This window comes from Stegastes partitus, unplaced genomic scaffold (assembly GCF_000690725.1).
Source record: "Stegastes partitus isolate 25-593 unplaced genomic scaffold, Stegastes_partitus-1.0.2 Scaffold99, whole genome shotgun sequence".
Classification (NCBI taxonomy): domain Eukaryota; kingdom Metazoa; phylum Chordata; class Actinopteri; family Pomacentridae; genus Stegastes; species Stegastes partitus.
This window is the reverse complement of record NW_007577830.1, coordinates 472,068-499,214: the sequence shown is the minus strand read 5'-3', so window position 1 is coordinate 499,214 and position 27,147 is coordinate 472,068. Positions and strand designations below refer to the sequence as shown.

The window sequence follows — 27,147 nt, the reverse complement described above, 5'->3', positions numbered from 1 at the left end:
CAACGACATCACACGCCGCGAGCGTGCTCAGTGTTTACAGAAGTAAACATGGATGGTAACGGTGGAATGTATCTTGGAATTTTCAAGTTTGTTTTTAAGTAATTGTCCAACCGGAGCCAGCACATTTACAACACAATCACCATGGTTGTGTTGGTATTCCATCTCCACCGCCGCCGCCGCCACCAATGGTGGAAACAGAACTTTGACCGCTATCCTAAACCAGCATTAGCAGCCAAGTACTGCCTGTGCGTTCCGACCACTTCCACCCCGTCGGAGCACCCCCCAGGGTGGAAGTGGCCGTTCATGCATCAAGCCCTCCTTGTATCTCGACCTCCATCTTGACAATCCAACATTCTTGCTATCCGACATAAAAGAAGGTTTTACATTTAGTGTCGGATTCTCGAGTCACGACTGTATCATGATTTCAAGCTTAGGTTTGGTTAAGTTTTCAGACAAAATGTCACGTTGCAATTGTTTAGTTCAAGGACTGTGGAAATGCTGAAAATCTAGTAACTCTTCCTGTTTTCTGCTCTGGCAAATGATGCAATTTTGTTGATTTCTTTTAACCATACAGCATGCCTTTCAAACCCACAGCAGGGTTTTGGTGTTCACCAATATTAACGCTAATGAAGCTACAGTCTGTTTGTACTGGTTTGGAGCTACAAATGTCTAACCGTGTTAATAGAATTAGATTTAGCACAATATGGGACTGTGGAATAAACACTCCCTCGTTCCCCACATTCACACATGAAACGGAGGGTTTTCCTGCTCTTGCACTTCACCAGTACATGAATTCAACACATTCAAAAGTGAGTCGAGGAGAAAACCGCTCATTTGAAGTCAATTTAGATACTTTCTGAAGTCTTCAGTAAGACCGGGCAGTTAGGAAGAATTAAGGCCAACTCCTGGTTTCCTCATCCCTGTGCGTTGACTGATGCAGAGTTTGAAAGCGTACACAGACATGTTGTTCTATTCATACCACCGTTACGTCCATCAGCTACGTACATGAGTCGCGTTGCCCCTCATATCAAACATGGAAAAGCACACAAGGCTTCTGCGGATGTTTCTGAGAGTTTGGCTGTGATTTTTCCCTTTATACAAAATATAATGACTACTTACGGACTGTGCTGTAGCGTCGCGTCGGTGTGATTGTTTCTGACGTAGCTGCAAATCAAAGCACCTCACGTCCAGCAGCGACCACTTCAAATCTTTTAGTGATGAATTTAAAGGAGCGGATGACAAAGAATCTCCATGTTTGTCCTCATGAAAGCCTTCTGAGCCCCACTTGCTTTCTTGGTGCAGAAGTCTCAATGTGGGTCCGACATGGAAACCATGAATTGACGTTTTAGGACTTTGTCGCTCCACCATTTGTAAAATCTCACAGTGGCACAACAAACCTGTGCAGAGCTTTTATAGTTGGGCGCATTTGCATTGTTGACTAGTTGCACACCCTTTTGACAGCAATGATGTTTAAAAAAATAGAAACTTGTTGCGTCCAAAACAGAAGAATCCTCCAAATTTGCTCCGTAATGCAAATGTATAACCTCTGCTCCACAGAAGAGTTGCAGCATAGCTCGTGGAAACAGGAGAAGATAGCAGCCCATAAATATTTCTAAGTATTCACCACCTCGCCGAGCTTCCAGCGCTCTCTGTTTTGCGTCGGTTTGTGAATTACTTTTGCCATTTTTTCTCCTGTATGATTGTGTTTTTTCGTTTTCACCTGCCTGGAAGCTTTACCAACCGCTAGTTCAACAACTTCATGTTTTTCCTTTTAAGCCGCCAGTCTTTCCACAATGACAGTTGCTGTATTTATTAGCCCCGGTCCAAAGGGAGCGCTCCTGATTTACATGGCACGCCGGTGTTGTTGTTTCCTCCTGCTGTCTGAATGCGTCGGTGCTACCAGGAGAATAGCTGCTACTTGAGTCAAGGTAATAAAGACAGCTGAAAGGGTTGTGTTTCCCCACCTCCGCTCTTTGATTGCAGCATTTTGTCCCATTAAGAAGAGTCTGTTGTGATAAGAGGAGCAGGGCTTGCTCTCGGTAACTTTATTTTTTTTTTTCGGTTCTTTCCATCTGTCTCCATCTCATTCCTAATTTCTCTCTCTTCTGACTGACCGACTGACTGACTGACACACAGGATTATCACTTAGACCTGCCTCCAGCAGCCTGTGTTTCCGTCTTCTCGCGTCTTTGTTTGCTCTCCTTATTATAATGGAAAAGCGCATTGTAACCACTGGCTTTGTCAAACCACAGTTAATTGCGAATAATTATCGTGATGGCATTTAATTTTAGTAATTGTCTTCTTCTGGACGGCTGGACGCTAATCCCTTCCTCTTCTGTTCTGGTGTTTGCGTGCTGACGGTGCCGGCTCGTGTTTTTTTTTAAGCCTTATTTCTCATTTGTATAAATAAAAAAAAAAATGTAAAAAAAGAGTTCGCATGACCCCCAAGCTGCAATTTAAATCTCTCCTGCGACACCTCAAAGTAAGAGCGGTTCAACTTTTCATCCTCGACGTGGAGTTGCGTTTGCTCAGACACCAGTTACTTCCCATAATACCATTAAGAGCTTCCCATGATGAGATGATTAGATTGAAATGATTAGATAATTGGATAGAAATTTTGCTATTACAAGGGTGTGCAGAGTACAAGATTTCTTGCAGATTGCTGGTGCTAATTAACTGCGAATGTTGACTTCCCAGATAATTTCTAAAGATTAGTGTCTCTGAAAAGGATGTGACAACAACTATGACATGGATTTTCCATCTAAATGTGGGTGGCGTTGTCAAATCACAGCTAACAACGGTTCCGTCTTCACCTGGAGTCGGTGCAGCGGTACACGTACTGTAGATGGGAAATGGCTTTTTTTCCTGATGGCACTCTGACCCTAAAAAGTTTGCAAAAAACCTGTGGTAATTTGGACAATATTAAATTTGATTTGACCTGCTCACACCTTCTTTGCTTCCTGTTCTAACTGTATGGAGATAAATGCATCCTTTGTCAACCCAATTAAAATAATATCGCGACAAGGAAAGTCCTGCTTCTGCGTTGAGTCTTGTCCACAATGATCCTGTTTCAGATTAATCAGATAAACACAGAATAATAACTTTACATAATACAGATATTTTACTGTGCATCTTTATGTTGTTTCCGTCCCCTTTGTGTACACAGCCTGTAGTTCAGCCCAGTTCGGCCAGAATTTTGAATTTTAGTCATGTGATGTTATAGCAACAGTCATGGCTTCTCAGTTGTTCACAAGAACTTTTTAATATTTTTTTTGCAGAATCAAGGCAGTAAAATGTGCCTTTTTTGTAGTTTTTTAAGTGCAATATATAAAAGAAGATGATTTCAATGAAACATCTGTTAAATCTTCCAACGACATTCCTGCTTTAGAATATGCAGAGAGATGCAGGATGACTATACATCATACAGATATTTTACTGTTATTCCCATACCTGTTTCCTCTCATCTCTGGGTACACAGCCTGCATTTAAGCCACATTTTTGTTTGTTTTTGTTTTGTGGTTGTTGATCACAGCTGAGCCATCCGTGGCTTCTGAGTTGTTCAGAGTAATGTAGAAATTTGTGTTTTTTGTAGAATCTAGTTTGTAAAAGAGTCTAGTTTTAATTTTTTTTAAGTGAGACATGCTGAAAATAAACCTTTTGGTTAAAGCTTCGAACTGAGCTACTCGTCACACATGATCCACACACCTTCTTTGCTTCTCATTGTACCTTTTATGTAGAAAAATGCATCCTTTGTCAGCCCCGTAAAATAATACAACAATAATGAAAGTCTTCTACATTATAATAGTAACTGTACATAACATAGATATTTTACTTTGCACATTTTTTCTTTATGTCAGTACTTATTTCCTCACATCTCTCTGTACACATCCTGCAGTTCAGCATACATTTAGAATTTTTGTCTTGTGGCTCTTCATCACAGCTGAGCCACCCACAGCTTCCCAGTTGTTCAGAATAATGCAGAAATGTGTTTATTTCACAGAATGTGGTTCGTGAAACAGTCTACTTTTTTGTCATTTTTTAAGTGAGACGTGGGGGAAAAAGGTGATTTGGTGAAATATTACAGTTTCATTTTGGTTAAATCTCCCAACGGAGCTGCTCATCACACGTGATCCGCACACCTTCTGTGCTTCTCCTTGTAACTCTATGTAGAAAAATGCATCCTTTGTCAGCCCCATAAAATAATATCACAATAATGAAAGTCCTCTGCGTTTAGTCTCGTCCACAGCGATCCTGCTTCAGATTATGCAGAGAGACACGGAATGAGATTTCCCTGCATGGCTCAGACAGACGCGGGTCAGCTGTTCAAATCGCAATAATATTTCAGACTTCACAGGCCAGGAGATGTTAGATCACCTTACTCCAACCCCCGCGCCCGCACCTGGTTGTGTCTTTTCTGTAACAAACTCTAACCTGCGTCCCATTTCATTTCCCTGAGAGCTGATTGGATTTGCGATGGTCGCGCCTTCTCGCTGCGTCTCGTCTCTGACAGAGCAGCAATCTCTTTAACACCAACCGATAGATATGATAATGTACACTGGCTTTATTGTCGAGTGACAGAAGGGCAGCAGAACACACGCGCCATGTGTTCGTCCCTCCCTGTTCCTCAGCGCCCTCCTTGTCTAGAAAGGACCCCAGTGCTCGCCGAGCGCCTCGGGGCACCGGCTCTGTCTTTTAATCTTTAAATACTTTAATAACACATTTCTATTTTAGCTCATATGCTTTGAGAGGTTGCGAGCACGTGCCGCGGGGTTGAAATTTATTGTTTATTGTTCTTTTTATTTTTAGGACACCTATTGCTGCGCTCGTGTTTCCTCGATGCCCTCGAAAATAACCAAATAACTCAATGAGGGAACGCGGTGATCAACAGAGTTTTATAATTCAGGAGATAATAACACCAAAAAAAAATCAAACCTCCAGGAGAATGAAAAATGACCAACATGTGACAGGGTGCTACCGAGCAATTCTCTGACAGTTATGGGTGATCAGCTAATATTTTCTGCTCCATTTCGCAGTCTGTCATATCAAGTGTCACGGCTGCTCCTAACATCAGCACAAAGAATGCATGTAACAGTTTATTTGCACCTCTACATGGCAGCAAGAATTTCCTCTCATGCGTTCAGCATTTCTTTTCTTTTTTTTTTTTTTCCTTTACATAAGCTGTCCATGAAATCAATATCTGGGAGAAGGTGAACTCCTTAATGTGGACCGGCTTAGCCAGTACTTAATTTCAGTGCAGTAATTAAGGGTCCATTTGGAGTGGGACCTGGTGGCCCCTGTTGCCCTGGAGGAGTGGGATTGGTCTAATTAACTAATATGAGTGCGGCTGATTGGGCAGTAAGTAACATAATCACAGCTGATTGGTCAATAACCCGCGGGTCGGCGGGGCAGGCTGAGAGGAACATGTGGAGGTCCTTCCTGGTAAAAGCTCTTTGGCGCTGAGCTGCAGAGGGAAATCTGCAGCGTATCTGATTTGCACAGCTTTTTAATACCGAGTATCAAACCTCAATACTTCCTGAGTGCTGACTGAAATGAGTCCATAGTGCTGAGCTGTCGACACTCAGCGGACTAATTGATAAGTTGATCAACAGCAATTCAATTAACCTTCTGAACCCGAAGCAATTTCTGTGCAGTTTTAGCTTCTGTCACTATTTTTAAGTCGGTGTGGACTCAAGTCCTGCACTCTGTGTAGAAACAGCACAGAAGAGGAGAGAAGGCAGAAATGTTTTCTGTGTAGCGTGACACCGTTAATATGCTAAAATATAACATTTATAGTTGTTGTTTTATAACGAGCATTTTTCCAGTTGTGGAGAAAATAGTGGAGCTCCATGCTGTAGATGCTTTACGAGTAAAATTTCAAATTTGTTTCCATTCTTGTCTTTTATTGACCTTGTGTGTGCAAAGCCTGCAGTTCAAGAAAAATATCTGTTTGTTTGTCACATGACTGTCACTCACTTTTGACTTACTGCTGGCTTCATGGTTGTACTGAAGAGAACAGATTTTTTATTTTACTTTTTACAGGATTTGTTTTGTGATTCATAAAAGAAAAAGCTGAGTTTCTTTGATGATTTATTTTATGAAAATCAAAAAACAAAACAAAACTGGAGCAGCATTTACAGAATGTTTCCAAGTGCCCACTTATGTTGCTGTCAATTCTTGAAAATTAGTAACTCCACATGAAATTGATGTTTTTCTGTGCATGTTTTTAATTTTGCTTCCATGCTTGTCTCCTCCCTGCTCTGTGTACACAGCCTGCAGTTCAGCCAAAATGTAGAATGTTTGTCTTGTGACTGCTTGTCACAAGTTCTATGTGAGACGTATGAAGATATTTCAATGAAATATTACAATTTTAAGCTCAGATTTGTTTAGATTTCTCAAAGGAACTTCATGTCACATATGATTAATTCAAGAACTATTAGAAAATGCTGCTCTTCTTTCAGTTTTTTAAGTTCCTGACTCTGACACATGGTGTAGTTTTGGAGGTTTTCTTTAAATGAAAACATGTCGCTCATACTGGTTGACAGGTTGTGGGGTTTAAAAGTATCTCAAATGTGGATATTTGCTAGTTTTCTTTACTCTCTGTGACTAAATTCCAGCAAATATGATACGTCCGCTTTTGAAAAATTGCGGTGACTTTTGTGAGACTAATTACGAGATTCATCAATACTTCCAATCACCATTAGTTACAACTTTTGAGATTATTGTGTGTTTTTCCTCATTTCTTTCATTATGTTTTCATGTTTGTCACCTCTTTTCCTGAGGTGATAGAGGACATTCCCACACACTGTTCTTCCATTCAGGACGCTGAATCAGTAGAAACCTTCATCACTAATTTTACTCTTGGAGAAATTCTTCTTTGGCTGCTAATGTTCAGACGACTGCTATCATTAGAGCTCATGAATAATATACGACATTGACGGTGGCAGATTTTTGGTCTGTGTTTGAAAAGTTTGACCCGCTTTGTCAGTTGAACAAAATGAGCTGACAACATATCTGTAAAGTTTTATTTGCAGCATTCTACCAACACTCACACACGTTGTACGCACAATACCGACACCTTACTTTACTTTGAAAAAACATATCTCTGCTGATTCGTCGCAGCTCCATCAGTTCATTTTAACCGCTCAATGTCTGCACACTCGTCTATATCTGCAACAGAGACCATAATATGTGTTTGGATCTCAGAGCAAAGTGTCTAACTGCTGTCGCTGTCTTGTCCTGTGTGCACAGTGTATTCTGGGATCTGTACTGCGCTGCCCCGGACCGGAGGGAGACATGCGAACATTCCAGCGAGGCCAAGGCTTTCCATGACTATGTGAGTGAACTTAACCAACCCTCCTGCGGTGCACGAAGGGGGCACAAGTATACACACATCCAGCGCACGCATGCTTGTGAGCGCACGCGGTCGGAGCGTGCATCAGAAAGAAGGGACTATTCTGCTGCAGATAATGCTGTCGGTTCTTGTTTTGACACGTCTGCGTTTTTTTTTTTTTTTTAAATGTCTGCGTGTCTGCTGCAGCCTCTGTTTTGGATGGGACAGACTGCGAGCCAGACGTCTGAAATAGCATTGCTTTTAAAAAATGCAGCACCTATGAACACCGCTTCTATATTTTATGGGAAAGCCCTTAGACTCCCAGCTTTGAATTTTTAAAGTCTAATAGAGAGTCTTCGTGGCTTTCTATAACTGTAATTTGTCTCGATTGGATATCTAACGCCGTAGCTCAGCTGGTGGCTTCCTGAAAAACGCCGGACCCCCCCTCCCCTCTCCGCTCTCAGGTCCTGGTGAATCTGTTTTCCCGAAGGTGAAAGGTCAGGGTGCTGCCCGGCTATTTATTGGTCCACTCATGGCTTCAGTAAAGGTCAAATCGCGTAAAGCAGCTGGCTGATCACACCAGCACATTAACACGCACATTCGCACACACAATGCATATACACAGAGGACACATTCAGAGGGAGGCCTGGCGATGCTAGCCGCGGCTACGGGGGCTGGACCGGGCGATGAAAGGTCAGGGTCCGTGGCCTCCTTGACCCTCTCATCTTCTGAAGAGTCGATCAGTAACATATCGAACACACACCAACACGCGTGCAACTGGATCTCGCTGCAAACTGCAAATGAGTGTTCTGATGGGATTGCAAAAGCTTGGAGTTTAAAAATGGATTTCTGCTCTTCACCTGGAGTGTCCTCGCGTTGTAATAAATATTTGCATTATGGTACCTGGTATATATTTGAATGCGGATTACACGGTGGCGCGGGTGTTGACCGGACAGGCTGCTTCGGCTGCGAGATTATCGTTCCGCCCGGGCACAAGTTAAACCTGAAATGGATTAGAGGTGCTATTCTTACCTTGCGCGTTTTCATTCAGGCTGTTTTAGCTGGTAGTCAGTCACCCGTTCAGTCGAACTCTCTTATGAGGTTTGACGGCAAAAAGTGTGAGCGCTTGTCAGCTGAACAGATTACATTTGTTGTGCGTGTACTGTGCATGTCTGTGTGGGCACTAGTTGATGTGTGTGTCTCCACGCCTGCCTCTGTGTGTGTGTGTGTGTGTGTGTGTGCGCATGTGTTGGACCACCATAAGATTAATTACATGGTTAATTAAACCTAGTAGTTAATTAAATCTGACAACTGTGTCTAATTAATCTAAATGCCATATAATTTCCTACACCTTTCTCCAGAGGTAGGCCAGCTGGATACCTGCATGTCAGCTCTTTAACGGCTCCGGTTTGACAGCCCTGGTCAATAAACGGCTGAACTTCAAGCTTCAAATTCTGCCGCCGTATGAGACGCGTTTCGTTTCAGTCTTTGGCTTCGTAAATCAGTCGCAGTCACTGTTGTTTGACCAAACGGACGAGAAGTGGGGTCAAGCCGCGGTTCTGGGACTGAAACTGTCGACGCAAAAGAGGCAGAAGAGGTTGTTTTTACGGAGAAATGTACGATTTTGTTGCATTTCAAACGTTGAGACGGCGTTGTTTGACCTGGCTCAAGTTCAGAAGGTCGTGTCTGTTGCACTGAGGGGGCTGATTTATGAGGTTATGACTTCCTAAAGTGCAGTTTCCCCTGGTGGAGCGCTGAAGTTGGAAAATAATCTTTAAATGATGGGTTTTGGTGTCACTGGCGTTACTGTATGTGCATGTTTTTTTGTTGAATTTGGGCTCATACATTGCTGTCTTTGTAAATTTGGGATCTCCGCTAGGCGTGAATAAAGCTGTGTCTCTAAATGGTGTTTAGCTTCACAGCAGGAGTTGGTAATGACTGACCCATGGGGCTGCTGCGTTTTACTGATCTTACTTTATAATAAAGGGATGCGATGAATTCCACGTTGTTTGCTTGGGTCCATTGTTGGTGATGGATGTGGACTTTCCGGTTTAATCCAAAGCAGTGGTCGACAGTGAAGCGTGACAGCGGAGTGCGTGCACAGAGGGTGTGGCGGAGGCTCTGACAACAGCCAAATGCAGGAGAAGGTGCGAGCGAGCGAGCACATGTGCTTTTGTGACTGTTGCCGTGCATGTGTCTTTGTGCGACGGGGAGGGAGAGCGTCGGGGTCGAAGCGTGTGAATCCCCAGGGTGGTGAGGGGTCTGTCTGTCTCTGATTAACTCTGGCTCCTCGGTCCCCGCAGACCGACGGCCTGATCAAGTCTCTATCACGGCCCCTTGCTGATAATGGCTCCCTCATTCCCCCGAGTCCGCCCGGATCACAGAGTGAAAAACAACACGGCTCCCAGGAGTCGCACACACTCCGCTCTGTGTGTCGCTCAGCGGGAATAGTGAAAGAGGAATGTGTGCGAGATAAAACCAGGGTTTGTTTTTATTTGTGTTTTTTTTTAAAAATATATCATTGACGCTCGTCTCCGGCAGCCATCGTGTCACTTTGTTGCGGATAACGGTGAGAAAATATCAGCGCCGTGATGTAAAATTGATATTTAGAAATGCGGTTTGCCTATTTGTTTCCTCGAACTAATTTGGTTGCTAGGCAACATTGAGCCGGAGTACAGTCTTAGTTACAGATTTGGTTTTGGCTCGGCTCAGTTTGGCTCAATTTGGCCCGGTTTGAAGGCACCTCTTACTCAGCCCTGTCCTACTGGCCCCCACTGAGAGCAATGATGTAGACTTTGTGGACTCTCCAGTTTGGGAAAGATAATGGAATATAATGTGCTAATCCTCAGATCTGGGGACTGGTTGACAGCTAATCCAGGGGAATGTGGTGGGATTGGAGCCCTGGCCGCACTCCCAGAACTGGAGGCCTCTGACTAGCTGGATAGCTGGTTGGCTTCACCCTTGAATGGCGAATCTGCTATCATAGACACTCGAGCTCGCACATAAACACTCCCACATGCAGCCACGCTTGTGTGCATATCACACACCCACACTCTTATGCAAATGAACACACACGCTCAAAGTAAGCGAGATGATACTGTATCATAAAGAGCTGGAACAGCCTGAAGTCTTGTACCTCTGTAAAGCAATTTAAGTGTTCTCTCTTGTCGTCTTAATTGTTGGAGTTGTGTTTCTGTCCTTCCTCTTCACGTTGCCTTTTAATCATGTTTATTCCCTAAAAGAGATCCGCACATCTTATGGTCCTCTTTTCTGCTGGAATTTGGATGTTCCTCAAAAGAGCACTTTGTTGAGGAAACGCGTTTGATTATAAGAACATGGCACGTCTTTAGTAACTCAATATGAATGATTAAAGCACACGAGCTTTGTGATGAAGAAAGCATACATATTGACGGGCGGGCAGGCACGCACACACCGAGCATTGTTGTTCACGTTTAAACCCGGCACGAGAAGAATGAGTCTCTGTTTTCTCCGTCTCTGACACACATGCACGCTCTTGCAATCACAGACAAACAGTCTTTCAGGGAAACGATACACTCGGCCTTGTTGTTGCAGACATTTTGCTTCGCCCCAGCCAGAGGTCGCAACCCCAAACATCTGCGATTCGTGCCAATCCGGGTTCACTGCCTGCGGAGTGTCACAGATTTAGTGCCACAAGTGCGTCATTCACATCGCAGTGCTTCACTGACTCCACTCAGCTCCTGGCTTACTGATGAAAAGTGTCATGATAATGGTCGAGATGAAGGACTCAAATATGTGGATGTGGCTGTTTTTTCTTCTTTAGAGCACCTTAATCCAAAAATAGGAAACATTAAGAAAACCAATATGGATGCACGATAAACAATTGGTTGATTAAGCGACAGAAAATTCACGAGAAATTTGAAATCATCACGTATGAAGCACTGATTTCAGCATCTCCGACTTGAGGATCTTTATTTTCCTCTTTTTATGCCATCGCAACTTCGATATATTTTGTTTTTTTTGGACAAAACAAGCTATTTGATTGACTAAAACTACTGTTATCAATTAATTGGAAGATTACATTCTTGATTGTTGTCTAAAAATGTCGGAAAGAAGTGAAACATGTCTGCCGTTGTTTTTTAAAAAGTTTTTTTCTGATCAAGATTCCAAAATTCATTTTAATATTATTTAAGGCGTATAATGTGACAATTTTAGACGCTGAAATAATCCAACATCTGTCGTCTTTGCTTAGCAAATAGCTCAAATCAAGCTGTTTGAGCGCTAACATTGAGTTTTTTGGTTAAATGAGAAACAGCTTTAGGTCCAAAACGTTAATATTTTTAATTAGTCTGCAGGTTACATTCTTGATTAATATCTGAAAAATGTCAGAAAATAGTGAAATATGCTGCCGTTGTTATTCAGACAACAAGTTGGTGTCTGGAAATGTCTTGTTTTGTCTGATCAAGACTCTAACATTCACTTTAATATTGTTAAAGACGTATAATGTAACAAAAAAACAGGAAATTATTGCATTTTTGATGCTGAAATAATCCAACATCTGTCGTTTTTGTTTGGGAAATGACTCAAAACAAGCTACTTGAGCATTCAAATGGACCTTGTATTCTTCTGAGTAAATGGTAAAAAAGATGTACCTATTATTTCCAATTAGTTTGCAGATTACGTTCTTGATTAATGTCTAAAAAATGCACCAGCCATTGTTTTTCAAATAAGTTGACGTCTACAAACGTCTGATCAAGACTCTAAAATTCACTTTAATATCATTCAACATTACATCATCGCATTTTAGATGCCGAAATAATCCAACATTTGTCGTTTTTGCCTGAGAAATGACGCAAAAGATTAATGGATTATCAAAATGCTTCTGTCAGATGAACAATTGATTAAGCAACTATAGCTCTAAATCGATTAATCCAAATAAAAAGATAAGGAGAATAAGTGCAGCAGCAGCAGCCCTAATCTGGTGCGTTCCCGGCGTGCAGTCAGACCGTGGACGGATGGAGATGCTCTGTTGGCTGTTGCCCGGGGATTCTTCGAGAGGGTTAAACATTTATTAGGCTCGACCACAGTAACAGGTGGCACGAGGGGAGGAGCTGCACTCTGTAAACAACCGTTGATGGCCGAGCCTTTGTCTGGACGCAGTGTGTGATTTTTTGTGTGTGCGTGTGTGTTTTCCATCACTACGTTTGCCTCACCAGGTGCCTTATTTTAACGCCACACGTCCGCTTAAACCTCCCCTTTTTCCTTGTCAAAGCGGTCTTTGTCCCTTTTTTTTTTTTTCTGTTCTCCCAAAGACAAAATTTACTCATCCTGCACCGTTTTTCCTGCTTCAATTCCTCTCAGGTCTTTTTCACCGCCGACTCCCCCCTTTTCCTTCGCCGTCCTCCAACCCCCCTCCCGCTGCTCTTTCTTTCCTTTCCTCTCTGTTTCCACGCTCTCTTTCTTATTCCTCCCCCTCTCTCCTTCTCCCTCTCCCTCACCCTCCCTCCCTCCCTCCCTCCCTCTCAGAGGAGATTGATTGGGTAATCTGGCTGGGTGCCAGCGGTGCCCGCTTCCTTGCTCGGGGGAAGGAGAGAAGCGGGGGCGACATGACGACATGCAGGAATAATAATAACATCCATAATATAGGCAGAGTAGGTATGGATGGAGGGATGAGGGAGAGGAGGGGAGCAAAGGGAAAAAAAAAAGAGCGGAGGAATGGAGTCTGCGTTGGCACGGCGATATCTTCTTCATACAGATTCTCCTGGCTGTTTCCAGTTTAAATATAGCCTGCACACACACAAGCAGCATGCCACAACATTATGTCTCCATTCCTGTCCGTTCTCTATCTGTCTTTTCTACCTCTCCGTCGCCGCCGCCGCCGCCGCCGCCACCTCCTCCGTTCACGCCTGTGTCGTCTTTTAATATCAAACAGTGCGTGGAGTGCAGGCTGCAGGCAGACGGGCGTCGAGCGAGAGGACGCTGTCTTTGTGTGCCGTTTGTTTACCGTTGTTACAGTCTAAATGAAAAAGGCCAGTCGGCTCCTCTGTCTGTGTATACCTTCTCCCTATCTGAGAGAGGCAACAAAGCCTGAAAGTGCTGCCCTCAAGCTGTGTGTGTGTTCGGCTGGAGGTCTGTAAGTGACAGAAACAGAAGATCAAATATTGTTTATGATTCCCTTCCTTCCAGGTTCATTCTGGGCAAGCTTAAAGCGAGCTGTGGTTCCGCATTTGATCTCGACTCTCTGTAAGCAGCAGCTCTTGGATCTCGTGTTTGACAGGGACAGACAGGGAGACGGACAGATGGAGACAACAATCCGGGGACGGAGACGTGTGACGGAAGAGAAGGAGAGGTGGAAGGCAAGAGGGAGTTGGGAGGAAGAAGGGAGGGAGATGCATCGGCAGTGCAGGGGAAGAAAGAGGTGTCTGAAGGCGCCGGGGGACTCTGTTTGAAGTCTGCATTTTGCTGTAGTTTATCTGAGTTTGGGTACTAGCTATGCATTGCATCCTGCTAGCCGGAGCAGCGTAAATGCCATCAATCCGACTGAGCAAAGTTATTGTAGAAGCCAAGCCCCGCAGCGTTTACTTTCCCTCCTCGCATGCAGATTTCCCAACCCCAGTCCCATTTAATTTCCCTAACCCAGTTACCCATGAATACCCTCTTAGTTGCAACATCATCATCCATAAAATTTAAACGAATGCTTTAAATGAATACTACATTCTGGGAAATAGTGGGGGGAGAAAAAAAAAAACAACTCCTCGGGGGCATTTGTTTATCTCTCCCAATGAAACCGGGGTGAATGCTGCCAATTCTGGTTGAGTTTTCAGAAAATAAATTATGGTTCAATAATTAAAAAAGAGGAAACATTCATCACTTGTTTGCCTCGACTGTAACCGGTACACTGTGGAGAATTGAAGTGAGCAATTTGTTGGTAGGGGGGGAGAAGGGGGGAGTTCGGAGTTTGAGGGCGACCTTCCATGTCGGAGGTGTCTGTGATGCTTCTCTTGCCAAAGCCTGCATCCCCAGACTGTGTTCAGACACACAACACACACACCCGCTCACCATCTTTTGAAGTTCCCTGACACTGGCGACTCCCAAACCACATCCACTTATCCATTTATCCATTGTGTAAAAACACACTGTCCTGCACAAAATGGCATAAATTACCGCAATTATGATGCCTCTGCTGTCTTTGCTTCTGCTTAGTTTGAACTTTCCTCCGGCAACCTGTGCTGACTTTGTGTTTCTTTAACTTTGTGTACCAAGTCGCGGCGAGCGGCGAGGGCAGAACAACCTGGCGTAAGGTTATGACGACGTGCGGTAGCCGCGGATTTATGAGGAATTTCGCCGCTTAGCTGTTTTGCGAAGTAAATTTCTTCCAAGCGGAGCGACTTTCCTCGTCTCCAGTCGACTTGTGCAGCTGCGGAGCTCCCTGTTCCCTCTTCACAGAGAAAAGCTTGGAGCACTCCATTACTGCCGCTCCTCATTAGGTCTAAAACAGTGACGGTGGTTACGAGGATTGTCAGGCAGATCCCAGGGAATGAAACCTATCTTTAAACATACACTCCTGTTGGTTAACTCTGGGAGTTGAGAAGCCATTTTCTTCTCTTACGCCAAGCCTCTAAATTAAATCAGCTCACCCCGGAGCTGCTGTAGTGGACATAATATGAGAAAAAAGTTAGATTTTGAAGTCAAGCTTGATTGCTTGCTGTTGTACTCGTCCATGAGTACGCGTTAAGCGTCCGCTGAGGAATTTAGTGTTTGGCAAGCTGTGCAAGTGGAGGATAGAAAGAACTGGGACATTGTGTGGAAGGGTTTGAGGGTGAGTTTAAGTCCAAAATATTATGGATTAAATGAAACTAACAGTATTTCTCATTTGATTTTTTTAACAGAACTGCTTGTAGATGATGTAATTAAACACGTGCTGCATGTTGTGTGAAAGAATGAAATCCACAAATATGGAAAATAAGTTATCCTCTGAACACTGAGCTGGTTCTGGGTGTTTTTTTTGCTCCTGTCACATTTTTATTCACTGTAGGCTCATTTTTCACTTGTCAACATAAAATCCTGCACCTCTGTGGAAACAGAACAACCATGACTAGAAGTAGACAGAACTCAGGAATGTCTTTTATGTAGTGTTACACAGTTATAGTGACAAACGTCATATTAGAATGAGAATTGAATTCCTCAAGTATTTATTTTACAAAAGCTGTAAAAAGTTCAGCTGAACAATGCCAGAACTTTTGTCACATGACTGGCTTCATCGCTGCACCATGGAGCACAGACTTTTTAGTTTTTTACAGAATCCTTTTTTGTATAAATAGTGAAAGTTTGGCACAATTTTAAATGGCCCTTGCAAAACATCGTTATTTATCATAATTTTAAGCTTAGATTTGGTTAATTTTCTCAGTGAATGTCACAGATGTTATGCTGAAAAATCATTTTAAAGCTAAAAATCTAGCAAATTTTTCAGTTTTCTAGTAAATTTTGTGATATTGACGATTTAAAATAAAAAAAGTCCTCACCTGCCTTTCAAACCCACTAATGGGTTTTAGGGATCAGAGCGTTAAAGAGCGCTCTGCTTTACTGTCTAATGTTTGACTGATGTTCAGCTGTCGCCTCCTTTCAGGAGAATAAATAACAAAGTTTGAAGTAGTTTCTCTTTAGCCTTGAGATGGCAAAGAAAGTTTTTAAAAAAAACGTGTGGTCATTGCTTTGAATGTAGAACAACATGAAAGCGCAACTCAGTTAAGCTTCAACATTTTTTTATCAAATCAGACCGTCGTTAATCTGGACTGTGGTCGGAGGGACGTGTCCTTCTAGCAGCAGGACAGTTTGTTCTGTGGGGTATTTGTAGGTTTCAAAGCTTAGTCACAGTGTACTGCTGCGGTACAAACCAAATGTTGTGTAAAGCGAACTTTAGGTGGCAAAACCAGAAGTCTCAGAGAGGCTGATGTTGGGTCTGGTTTATTCTCACAAGACTCACTGGGATCCAAAAACAGATTCTAAATGACCGTAATTAACTAAAAGGAATCAACTGGGTTACCGCATACACTCATGAGATCAAGAAATCACTCATGAAACACTTTAATATTATCAAAAATACAAACCTTTTTGGTGTTGGTACAGTTCATTATTCACTAAATCCAGTCCAAGGCTCATACAGAAGGTGTTCTTACCTTCGCTGCCGCCGCCACAGTTTGTCTTGTCGGTGCTTTTGGCTGTTGCATCAACCCCTTCCGAAAATTTGACTGATTTTACAACCAGTGTAACTTTTTCATAACTCACTGACCAACATCCGTGTCGTGGTGTTCTTACCCTCATTTCCCCCCCCGACATCTGCTCTTTGTGTTACAGCAACACAAGTCTCTCCGGCAGACTCAGGGGCCACCGGCTTGTTTGAAAATGCAAATGCCGAGCAGCCGATTTAAATTGCGTTGAGAAATTAATAAATATGCATAATTAATGATGGTTGTGGCCATCTTCACGAGGAAGTAAGAAAGTTTTGCTTCACTTTTTCCCTCAAGTCAGTTTTTTTTCTCTTCTGTGTGATACTTGGAGGGGGAGTTTGAGTTTCATCCTTTTCAGCGCTGTAACCTTCCTTTTTCTAAAAGTCACTCGTTCTTTTTTTCTTTTTCATATCTTTGTCCACTCACATTCTTTCTCTCTGTCTCTCACACACACACACACACACACACACACACACACACACACACACACACACACACATATACACACTGTGTCCTGGCCTTTCTCCTCTGCCTCTTGCCTCTCTTTGTAGCAGTGGGCAGGCTTGTAGCTGGCAGACGTTGCAGCCTGGCACAGTGTGTCCCTGGCACACTGTGTGAGTCTGTGTGTGTCTGTGAGTGTGTGTCTGCTGTCTGCTGCTGCTCTGCCAGTCCACCAGTCTCAAGTACCAGCTGGGCACCCAAACCCACAACCAAAATAAACCGGCCGCCCTAAGCCCATAGGTTAGAGCAGAGTGTGTGTGTGTGCACGGGTGTGTTTGCTTGTGTTGCATGTTGTGTACGTACGTGTGTGTGTGTGTGTGTGTGATTCTGATTGGACACCCTTCTTATTAAGTCTCATTGAACCCGAGTGGCGACCCAAACACAGACCTTCCTCAGATGAATGCCGGAGATGTTCGCCCGTCTCAACTTTGCATTACAGTGAGGCCCTCCCTGCAAGGATTAAAGACTAAAACAATTACAAAGCCTTATTTGCAATTTAAATTCTCCTAAATGCAGACTTAATCCCCATTTTCCAAAGGCAGCAATACTGAGAGGCGGAATAAATGTGTGAGAGAGATCCAATTCAAGCCTCTGTTGGGGTTTCTGTTGCTAAAATAACACTTATAAGTTATAGAGGGGGGGATAATGAATGTGCTTTGAGCTGGTTGGGTTATATTTGGAGAACAGTTTGTTTCTGTTAAAAGCTTGCCTTTGTAATGACGGGATGAATGCACAGAATCAGCAGGGGAGTCGCTGATTTTCACACCATTTGTGCAGAGAGATGCACTCACATCCTCAGGAAATATTTGCATTTATCTTATTTGCATGAGCGTGTATTTAGATATTGGCGTGTGCGTGCGTTAAGGTGTCCTGATCGTGGGGGCCACAGCGAGGGTGCTTTACTGCTGCCCAGGGTATATTTACAGACAGTGACTTTAATGCAGTGTAATGATTATTTTTATTCCAGGTACTTCGGCAGCCCGTTCGCTCTGAGTGGAATGACTCCCTATTGGCCCACTGATTACCTCTGTGGCTGCTGCCACACCTGGCTCCTTCAGCTCTCCTCTCTCTCCACCATTATAACTTCAGCCCTCCCCCTTTTATTACTACACCTTCATCTGTTCCTCCCTCTCCCTCCGTATACCTTTTACCCTTCAACTAAATTCAACAGCACCTTCCTTTTCTGGTGCCTTTCAGTGCTCCAACACCTTCATCGTCTCCTCATCTTCCTTCCTTCCTTCCTTTTCTCAAGCATTACACCTTTAGTTTCCTCACTTAGTGCTATAGTTCGACTTCCCCATTTTCACCATCTCCGCACTTTCATAGCTACTCTTTTGCTCAGCAGCTTTAACACCTTAATACTTGAAAGCCTACTTCTGCGAGTCTGTGAAGCTGTCTGCGGAGATGTGCATAGGTGTTAGCTAATCCAGTGTACGTCTTTGTATGTGTATTGGATGGTGGTGTTACATACATGATGAGCACAAACATTATGAAAACTCACAGATGAAGCGAATAACCGTGACTATCTTGTAACAGCAGTGCGTGTCGAGGTTGGGGGTTATATTAGATGGCAAACAAACACTTGGGCAGGTGTAGAGACCTGCCTCTGGCCCAATGACTGGTTTAGAACATCTGCTAAATGGCCAGGCTTGTAGGGTTCTCCCAGTGAGTAGTGGGGAGAACCAACCAATAGTGGTGCAGGAGGGGACAAACGATAAATCTGTGACGTGGCGTTGGGAGATCTGTTGGAGTTAGTTGATCTGTGGTGGTCCCTACCTTGCAGCTTCCTCTTTGGTCATTGATTTAACCCCTGAAACGCATCTCTGTGTGTTAAGGTTACATATTGAGAGGTTTATTTCCATGAAAGTTACCTCTTCTTGCCTTAAAATGGCTTAGATGTAACACTACACTGTTGACCTGAATGTATGGATCTTTCCGACCCTAACCTAACTGGTTGAGGTGAATGGCTGCCCTCCCCGAACCTGGTTCAGCTTCAAGAGCTGCTTAAAGGGCATCATTCGTATCTGTTGGGTTTCTCTGTATAATTTTTTAAGGTCTTAGATGTGAAGTGCCTTGAGATGGCATATGTTGTAAACTGGGGCTTTATGGATAAAGCAGAAACAGCTCGAGAACACCAGCTCACCTTCAGCTTTGCTCAAACGCTGTAAGTCAACATGTAAAGTTGAATTCCTTCAAGGATCTGCTGATAATATCTTGGTGTCAGATACAACACCTTTAGAGATCTTGCAGCGTCCATGCATGACCAATTAAAACTGTTTTGGTGGCATGCAGAACACATATTAGGCATGATGTTTTGGGTCGTTTATGTTTTTTGTGTTAGTTAAAACAGAATGCAGACACTGTAATGGTGTGTTCAGGCAATCGGCTGCAGGTCATTTTCAATTGGGAAGAGTTGGCGATATGAAGGTAAAGCAAAAACTTGTCGCTCTATGGTGTTTAGCAACCCAAAGCTGGCCTCATAGCATGCATAACATAAAAAAGCATCAAACAATAGAATTCTAAATCATCCACGTGTTGATTTTAGTGCGTGTGTGTGTTTGCTGTGTGGTTTTAGACATTTCAGTGTCTGTTACATGGACTCTTAAGTGCACACAACATGTAATCGAGAGTCTAAGTTTCTGCTCGTTTATTCACAAACCTCTGCAACAGTCACCCTAAAAGCCCGCCGTCGAAGATCTTTTTCAGCTACGCTTTCCTAGCAAACTTATGTTCCTCCTTTTTTTCTTACTTTCACAAGAGAATATACTGTTATATTTATAATCACTTTGGGGGCAATAAATTGCATTAGGACTGAAAAACACCGAACACGATATGTTTAAAGGCAGATAAACTGCACATTTGGATGCTATTTCTTTCTCTCCCTCCCTGTTTATATGACAGAGTTTCACGTCAACATGTTTTTATGTTCTGGTTCTGTTCACTTTTATGAGGACTCGTCTTGTCTTATAACGCTGTCTCGGTCGTCTGCTTTTCATTTGAGTTCAGAACTCCTGCTCTCCCTCTGCTGGTCCTCGCTTCCTCCATTATCAACCCTCAAACTTTTTTTTCTTTTTCATTTTTTTTCCTCTTCTTTACTCAACAAAGAAGAAAGCTACTTTCACAAACATCTTCAGCCGTTGAAATAACATTTCGCTTGCAACACTATTGTCGTATTTTAAGTTTGCACTCCTACATTGAGCTCAAATTGAACAGATTTTAAGAGTTATGCATGTAATGACTTAATATTTGTTGGATTTTTTTTGAAGAGATTTAGTTTCAGAATGTTGTTGTCTTAGTAAATCTTCAAATTTTCCTGACCTTAAAACGCAATCATAACTGAAAAAAACAAATAAACAGCCCTTCAGAGTTTGAGTATTCCTTCTTCCTCATTCATTTGCTCAACAATGTCGCTGCTGATCCACTTTTTAGCACAACTCTGGCAGCTTTTCACAGACATACTGAAGAGTTCTCAGTGTGGCTGTAAATGCAGAGTTTGTAAAGCTACCTCGGGCAATTTTTTTTTTGGATTTGTGATATAGGGAAATGTGATGTGACTTGTTGTGGTTTTTAATTTTTTTTGGTATAGCTGAAAAATGATTATGTAAAGATGAAGTTGAAGATTGTGTGTCTTTATAACCTAGTCCTCTACACACCTACACAGCCAGTGGGCAGTCAAAACACTTTTAATGCAAATGCCTTAAAAGTCATACAGCCTTAGGCCACATCCATACTAATATATTTTAATGTTAAAGCAGAGTTTTAAAAAGGAAATGAGTCTCTTCAGAGGCATGTTTTAGAAATATTCTTTGTGCACGTTAGGCCACCTGCAAATGTTTGTAAAATGACCTTTCACACACATCGGGCATGTGAGTGATGGTGTAAGGATGAAGCAGGGAGTTGGTTGCTAGTTGTCGAAAACTCTACTGTTGCTGTCTTTGTGTATTTAAATCACGGTTGTAAGGTTGGCGGTTTATTACCTGGGTTGATGTGTCCTTGAGCAAGATGCTTAAAACCAAGTTTCTCCCTGACCTCTGACCTGTTTGCTTGTGTGTGAATGAATCCAGCTAAACTTTAAAGCATTATTTACTAGGGATGTCCTGAAAAAGTATTTCTGGCTCCTGAGTGATTTAATATTTAGTATCCAAGGAGCACGGTCACAGAAACTTCCATGAGGCTTGCTGACCTGAAGCCAGCAAAGAGTGATAAATTAAGTTTAGTTTAAGTAAACTTGACCTCCCAGAGGAACATCTGACAGATGTTTTTGCAACTTTTCTCTACCTTACTGTCTTAAAACAGATCCAAACAAAGTATGGAGCAGAGCTATGTGCCTTTACCTGTCACTTCCCATCTTGGGATCCAGCTTGGGACATCCGTCTTGTTTACCATTTACACTGTACATATTAATTTCCTACACATGGACAGTCAGTATTTTATATAGAATTAATAATGGGGATTGTTAGTTGTGTAAAATCAATCCCTGTTCAGCTTCTCTGTTCTGTCTCTGTGCATACTGGTGTTGATCCTACTCTGTTGGCCACAGTTACTACTGGTTTGCTCAATAAAGACAATAACGCCAACAAAAAACATTTTTACAAGTGTATCTAGTGATTTTTTTTGTGTGTTGTCATGTGTGCAGCTACGATTATATTTGATGCTGTTCTCCAGAGCGAGCTGCATTGCAGCTATTAGCCAGCCTTAAGGTCAGCGGAGGCTGCCTCTGCTGCTGTTAAGGGTTAATTCTTCTGAGAGGGCCGGAAAATCCAAAAATCCACATCATGTACTTAGTAACAACTGCAACGGGTGAACTTCCAACCTCGACTGTGCTGTCTGGATGTAAGCCTTCAGATCAGTTATTTATATCTCTCATGATTAAGTTCAGTGGATAAATAGGGCAGCACATCTGTTTCATTATAATGTTTGGACTTATTTAAGCTTTGGTGTGTGATCATGGATGCAAGCAAGAGAAAAATAAGAAAAATAACCTGAAGTTGCAGAGTGTGCGTGCACACGCTTGCATACAGTACATGTGCTTTTCCTCTTCTGTACCCTGTCTGCTCTGTCTGCTCTGTTTTAACGACATCAGATCTTTACTGTAAAAAGTGACATTTGGAATAGAGATCCACTACACTGCACTGCACTGCACTCTGTTGCCCCCTGAAAAGGTCAGCTTTCACTGAAGAAGTGTGTGCGACCAGCCATCGCTCTGCGAGTGCGCGAGAGCCAAGAGAGAGGTTTCTTCTGAACAGTTGGGTCAGTTCAGTTTGCTCGGATACACTATAGATTCCCGCGTTGTGTTGACATGGTTTGGACGAGTTTCTTTCTCTCTGCGAGGAAAAGCAGTTCTGCTGTGTGCTGTGCTGAACTGAGCTGCTCTCTTCTGTGCTGAACTGTTCTGTTGGATGCTGTAATCTCTTCAGTGCATGGCCAGATTACTGTCTGCTCCATATTGTCTGGTGGCGGGCTGCAGGATGGAGAGATGGCAGGAGGAGGGGAGAGAGGGAGGGATGGAGGAGGCTCTGCTCTGATCTGCTGCTACATAAGGAAGATTACCTTTTTATTAATGTATCCATCTGGACATTTGCTATATTTGGTTGTTTGTCCAGCCTGTTTGTTTGTTTTAAGGACATACTGTATAAATCTTAGGAGATTAAAATCTAAGTAAATCAAGGCTGAGATTAAACATATGTGATATTTCCCAGGAGTTGCCAACCAAATGACTAAATCACACTGTAACATAATTTTGATTAGATATGTGTAGGTCTCTCTTTGAGACTAACGCTGTAAATTAACTGTGCTATTTATGTGGAAATAGTTTTTTTTTAAAGCGGAGTGATTTTCAGTAAAGAAAAATGAAGAAATTTGAGTATTCATTGTGGCCCACCCCCCACACCACCCACCCTTCCATGCGTCTTCCTCTCCATCTCTTTCTGTCTCCTGTGCACTCCATGCAGAAATGATTTCCATTCCTGCTGAATTAATGAGGTTCTGCTGAACTGAGAAAAGGCAAGGGGAGTGTGTACACACAAAGACACACACACACACACACACAGAAATGCAAGCAAGAAGGCACACACACACACACTCACAGCCACTATATCCACTGCTATAGCCATATTTAAGTCTGCGTTTACACTCACACATGCACACAGAGATTCACTGAAGCTTGGCCACTTTTTTTTTTTTTTTTTTTCTGTTTCAAAGCACGAACAGGGTTTTTTGTCTCAAAGTGAATTTTAGGAAAGAGATAATAAGTTGGACAGCAATCGCAAATTAAGCCGAACTGAGTCTGAGGTTCTCACATATTCTCAAGTGCAACCAACACACATGAACGTGAACACACAAACATGAGTCAGGCCCCAGAGCTGGGCCCAGTCACCATGGTAACACACTACAGTGTGTATTAAACACTACAGTGGTTTGGGACTGTTGGAGGTCTCTACCCCATCCTCACACACACACACACACACACACACACACACACACAGTAATGTCAGTGCAGGTTTCCTCTACTCATTCCACTGCATCTGCTTCGATTCAAGTCATTCGTTCAGAAGTCTTAACCTCCTTCGCTTTGTTCTTGATTCTCGTTTTCATTAACTAAGAATTTCAGACAACACTCAGGTGAAGAGCCGAACAGACACAAAGCTCGTCTCCCCCAAAAGTGAAGGCCTGACGAGCCGGCGGCTGGCTCAGGTCTGGTTTATGCATTGTAAACAGAGACAGTGGAGACGCACGTGAAGGAGCGCGCAGTCAAAAGGATGTAATTGCGGTGCGAGCGGCTGTTGTTATGTGCCAGCTTATGTGCCACTTGAAAGCTCCATCAAGGATCAGCTGAACAAAGACGAGCAGAAAGTACCGGCTGATTTTGGTGAGATTCTTCCGTTTGGAGCTGATTTTTTACTCTTTTTTTTTTTTTTCTGAAGGCAACACCAATGTGTGGCAGAGGCATGAACACAGACCACCTCTAGCCAGAAAAAAAATGAGGCTTCAAACAACCTTTAGAGCAAGTAGGAATCTTTGGATGAAACTGACTGTGTGCCGACGGAGCTTTCTGTCTTTCAGTCTGGCTTCTTTTCTTATATTTTTCTGCTTTTCTTACTTGCTTTCTTCATTAAATGCACATGATCATGCACATTCAGCCACGCACAGTAAAAAAAAAAAAAGCGACCTCTCTCCTTCTCCCTCGCTCTCTGCTGTCTCAGTGTTTTTCTTTCCCATTTATCATCACTGAAGCAAAGGAACCGATTCCAATTTCATGTGTTTTCATTCCATTCCTCTATTTGCTTATTTCTTCATCCCCCTCTCTCTATTTTGATCTCAGGCAACCAGTCAGCAGTCAATAATCTGTTAAGTAGCATTGATCGCCACCATTTAGTTTCCTGGCCAGCTACTTAGGTTGTAAAGCTGATCAATGGCTTTGAATGGGAACCACCTAGATAGTGGATTGACTGCTGGGACGCGCACTGCAATCATATCATTTGTCTTCATTTGCTGTTCAATTATTTGTTGTAATGGCTGCTGTCAAAAACAGCCCCATGCTGGCCCACAATGGCACACTGAGCCTAAAACTGAAGCGAGCACGCTGTGCCACCGTGCCCGACTCGCTCCGCCTCACCTTGACTCTGTGCCGTCCCCCCCCCTCCGCCTCCCCTCACTCACTCTGCCGCCGTTCTGACAGCAGAGGAAAGACATCATATAGTAAACAGCGTGAGAGGGGCAGTATCGCATGTTGAAATGAGTACCGGACCGTGTTCCTGTGTGTGCGCGCGAGGGGGGTTGACTTCAGGGATCTGTGAGTGCATGCAGATGGTGCCCATGGATGGATGTGTGGATGAAGTCTGACCCAGACTGGACTTCCTCTTCCCAAGAGCCCCTTCCTGAATTCATAAATCACTTCTTGTAGGACACGACTCTCTGTGTGTGTCCACATGTGTGTGTGTGTGTGGACTTTGAAGTTTTGGTCGTTTTGTTCGACAGCTTTTTCTTTGCTGAGGAAATATTTTTGAATAGTTACAACTGGGGATGGTAAAGATTGACGATTAATCTGTTCACTGCAGATAATAGCTAAGTATAAAGAAATGAACCGATAAGGCAGGAGATGAAGGACACGCATGTGAGAAAATGTTTTTTTTAGATCAGCTGTAGGACCTTGTTGCGCCAACATGAGAACTTACTGCCGTTTTGGGACTTTAGCTACTAAAGGGGCACTGTGATGGAGGCTATCAGAGATATCAGGCCAGCAGATCAGTGATAGATCAGGTTTGGTTTAAGTTAAATAGCAACTTTAGACTCTGGAGGAACATCTGATGGCTGTTTTGTGATTTATTACCAGCTTTCTGTGTGAAAACAGATGTAAATAAAGTATTGTTTGTAGATGGATCTGATCACTTCCAAAGTTGGGTGATCAGTTCTGATCCCAATCTTGGGATGAGGCTCAGGACAGCCCGACTATTCCCCATTTATTCTGTACGTGCTAATTTCCAACACAAACACAGTCAAATTTCATACAGAATCAGACACAGGATTTGTCAGTCGTGTAGAACGTGTCTGGATATTTCTGTCCTGTTCCTGTCCGTACTGGTGTTGTTGATGTTGGCAGTTCTGTGTTGGCAAGACGAGAACATTGTTGTGGTTCAGCTAGCAGCAGGCCACCATGACAGAGACTTCTGTGGTGGCTAACGGCTTCAGGCCAGAGGTCGCATATCAGAGCCGGGTTGCAGTTTACTAGAACAGAATTCCTGAGACATGGCCAGTAACAGAGGACATGAAAGTATAATTACAACGTTCCCAAATGAAAACAGTTCTTGATGGTTTCTCCCCATTGTTTTGAGTTTTGTTTCCAGCTTCCTCTGCTCTGTTTATTACAGCCATGCATATTATACCACTAATTTAGGACGACACTACATCGGCTAGTTAATTTGCTCCGAAACATTTTCTTTTTTAATTTTTTTGCAACATTTAAAAAGTTTGTTTCAAACACTCTCGACAGTTCTATGAAAACACGGCTAGTTGCACGTTGGCATGCAGAGTTCACTCTGTCAGATCGACTCAGAAGCTTTTTCCCAGCTGTGCTTTTGTTAAAAGACCATGTTAGCTGTACAAAGAGGCGATCAGTTAGTGGAGGCTGAACTGGTAATACCCAGAACTACAGTGGTCGATGTCTGTAGGAGGAAAACACAACAAAGTCCGGACAGTTTAGAGTAAAAATGGTCAAAAGTCAACATGATACGCCCTATAGTTTGCCATTTGTTGATCTTATGTTGTCTGATTGCATGTCTTGTTTGCTGATAATTAAGCAATTTGGGTTGAGTTTACGATTTTTTTTAACTCTTTACGGTTAGGCCTCATTTTAACATTAAAGAAGCCCTCCTGCAGACCTTTATCTGGACTTATATTGCAGCCAGGACCTGGTCAGCCTTTTGTACTTTCGGGGGTTTTATTGTGCTATTGTCGTAGAAGCATCCCACTGTCATTCAGAGCCGTCCTCTCTGCCTCATCTGGCACCAACTTCCCTCCAACTTTCCTCTTTTCTACTGTACCTCTCTCTTTAAATCTCTGCTTTTTTTTTTTCTTCTGCTTCTTCTACCTCCCCAGGTTTTATTGGAGAAGGAGTGTCCCCCTCCCCCTGCTTGTTTGAAGTGGCCTGCTCATATATCACAGCCTTTTCCTTGCAGGATATCCTCCCTCTTCCTGCCTCTCCCTCTCTTTTCTCTCTTTCTCCCTCGTTCCCTCCCTCTGACCCCCCTAGTTAATAACTGGGGGGTCAACTGGGGGATGGGGGGACGGGAATACCTGTTAACTCTATTTCTTTTCTACACTTTAACACTCTTCCCTTATACCCAGTGGACCTGCTCCCACACACACATCCACGATAATGTTATACGTCTGCTCAGAGGAGCCCAGCTTCACGTGATTCTGAACTATTTTAGGTGTTTCAGCATCAGAACAGGCAAAATCACCAGCAGGGGCGATATTCATAGATGTTTGGAGTTACTTTAGCTAAAGTTAAGTAGAATCTGAATCGCTTTTCACAATACTTGCCAAACTTGATTTGACTTCAGGGAATTCTTGAGGGTTTAAATAATATGAAAGTTACTGACTTAGCAAACT

At 43.0% G+C, this 27,147-nt stretch overlaps 1 protein-coding gene across 2 annotated transcripts in view; it reads left to right on the top strand.

Moving 5' to 3' along the window:
- Positions 1-27,147, top strand: part of ssbp4 (single stranded DNA binding protein 4) — a 107,437-nt gene that overhangs the window by 24,924 nt on the left and 55,366 nt on the right. For both annotated transcript variants that reach the window (XM_008277509.1, XM_008277511.1), the window contains exon 4: positions 7,249-7,333. In XM_008277509.1, coding sequence (XP_008275731.1) covers positions 7,249-7,333 — 85 coding nt within the window. The remainder of the gene's footprint in view (positions 1-7,248; positions 7,334-27,147) is intronic.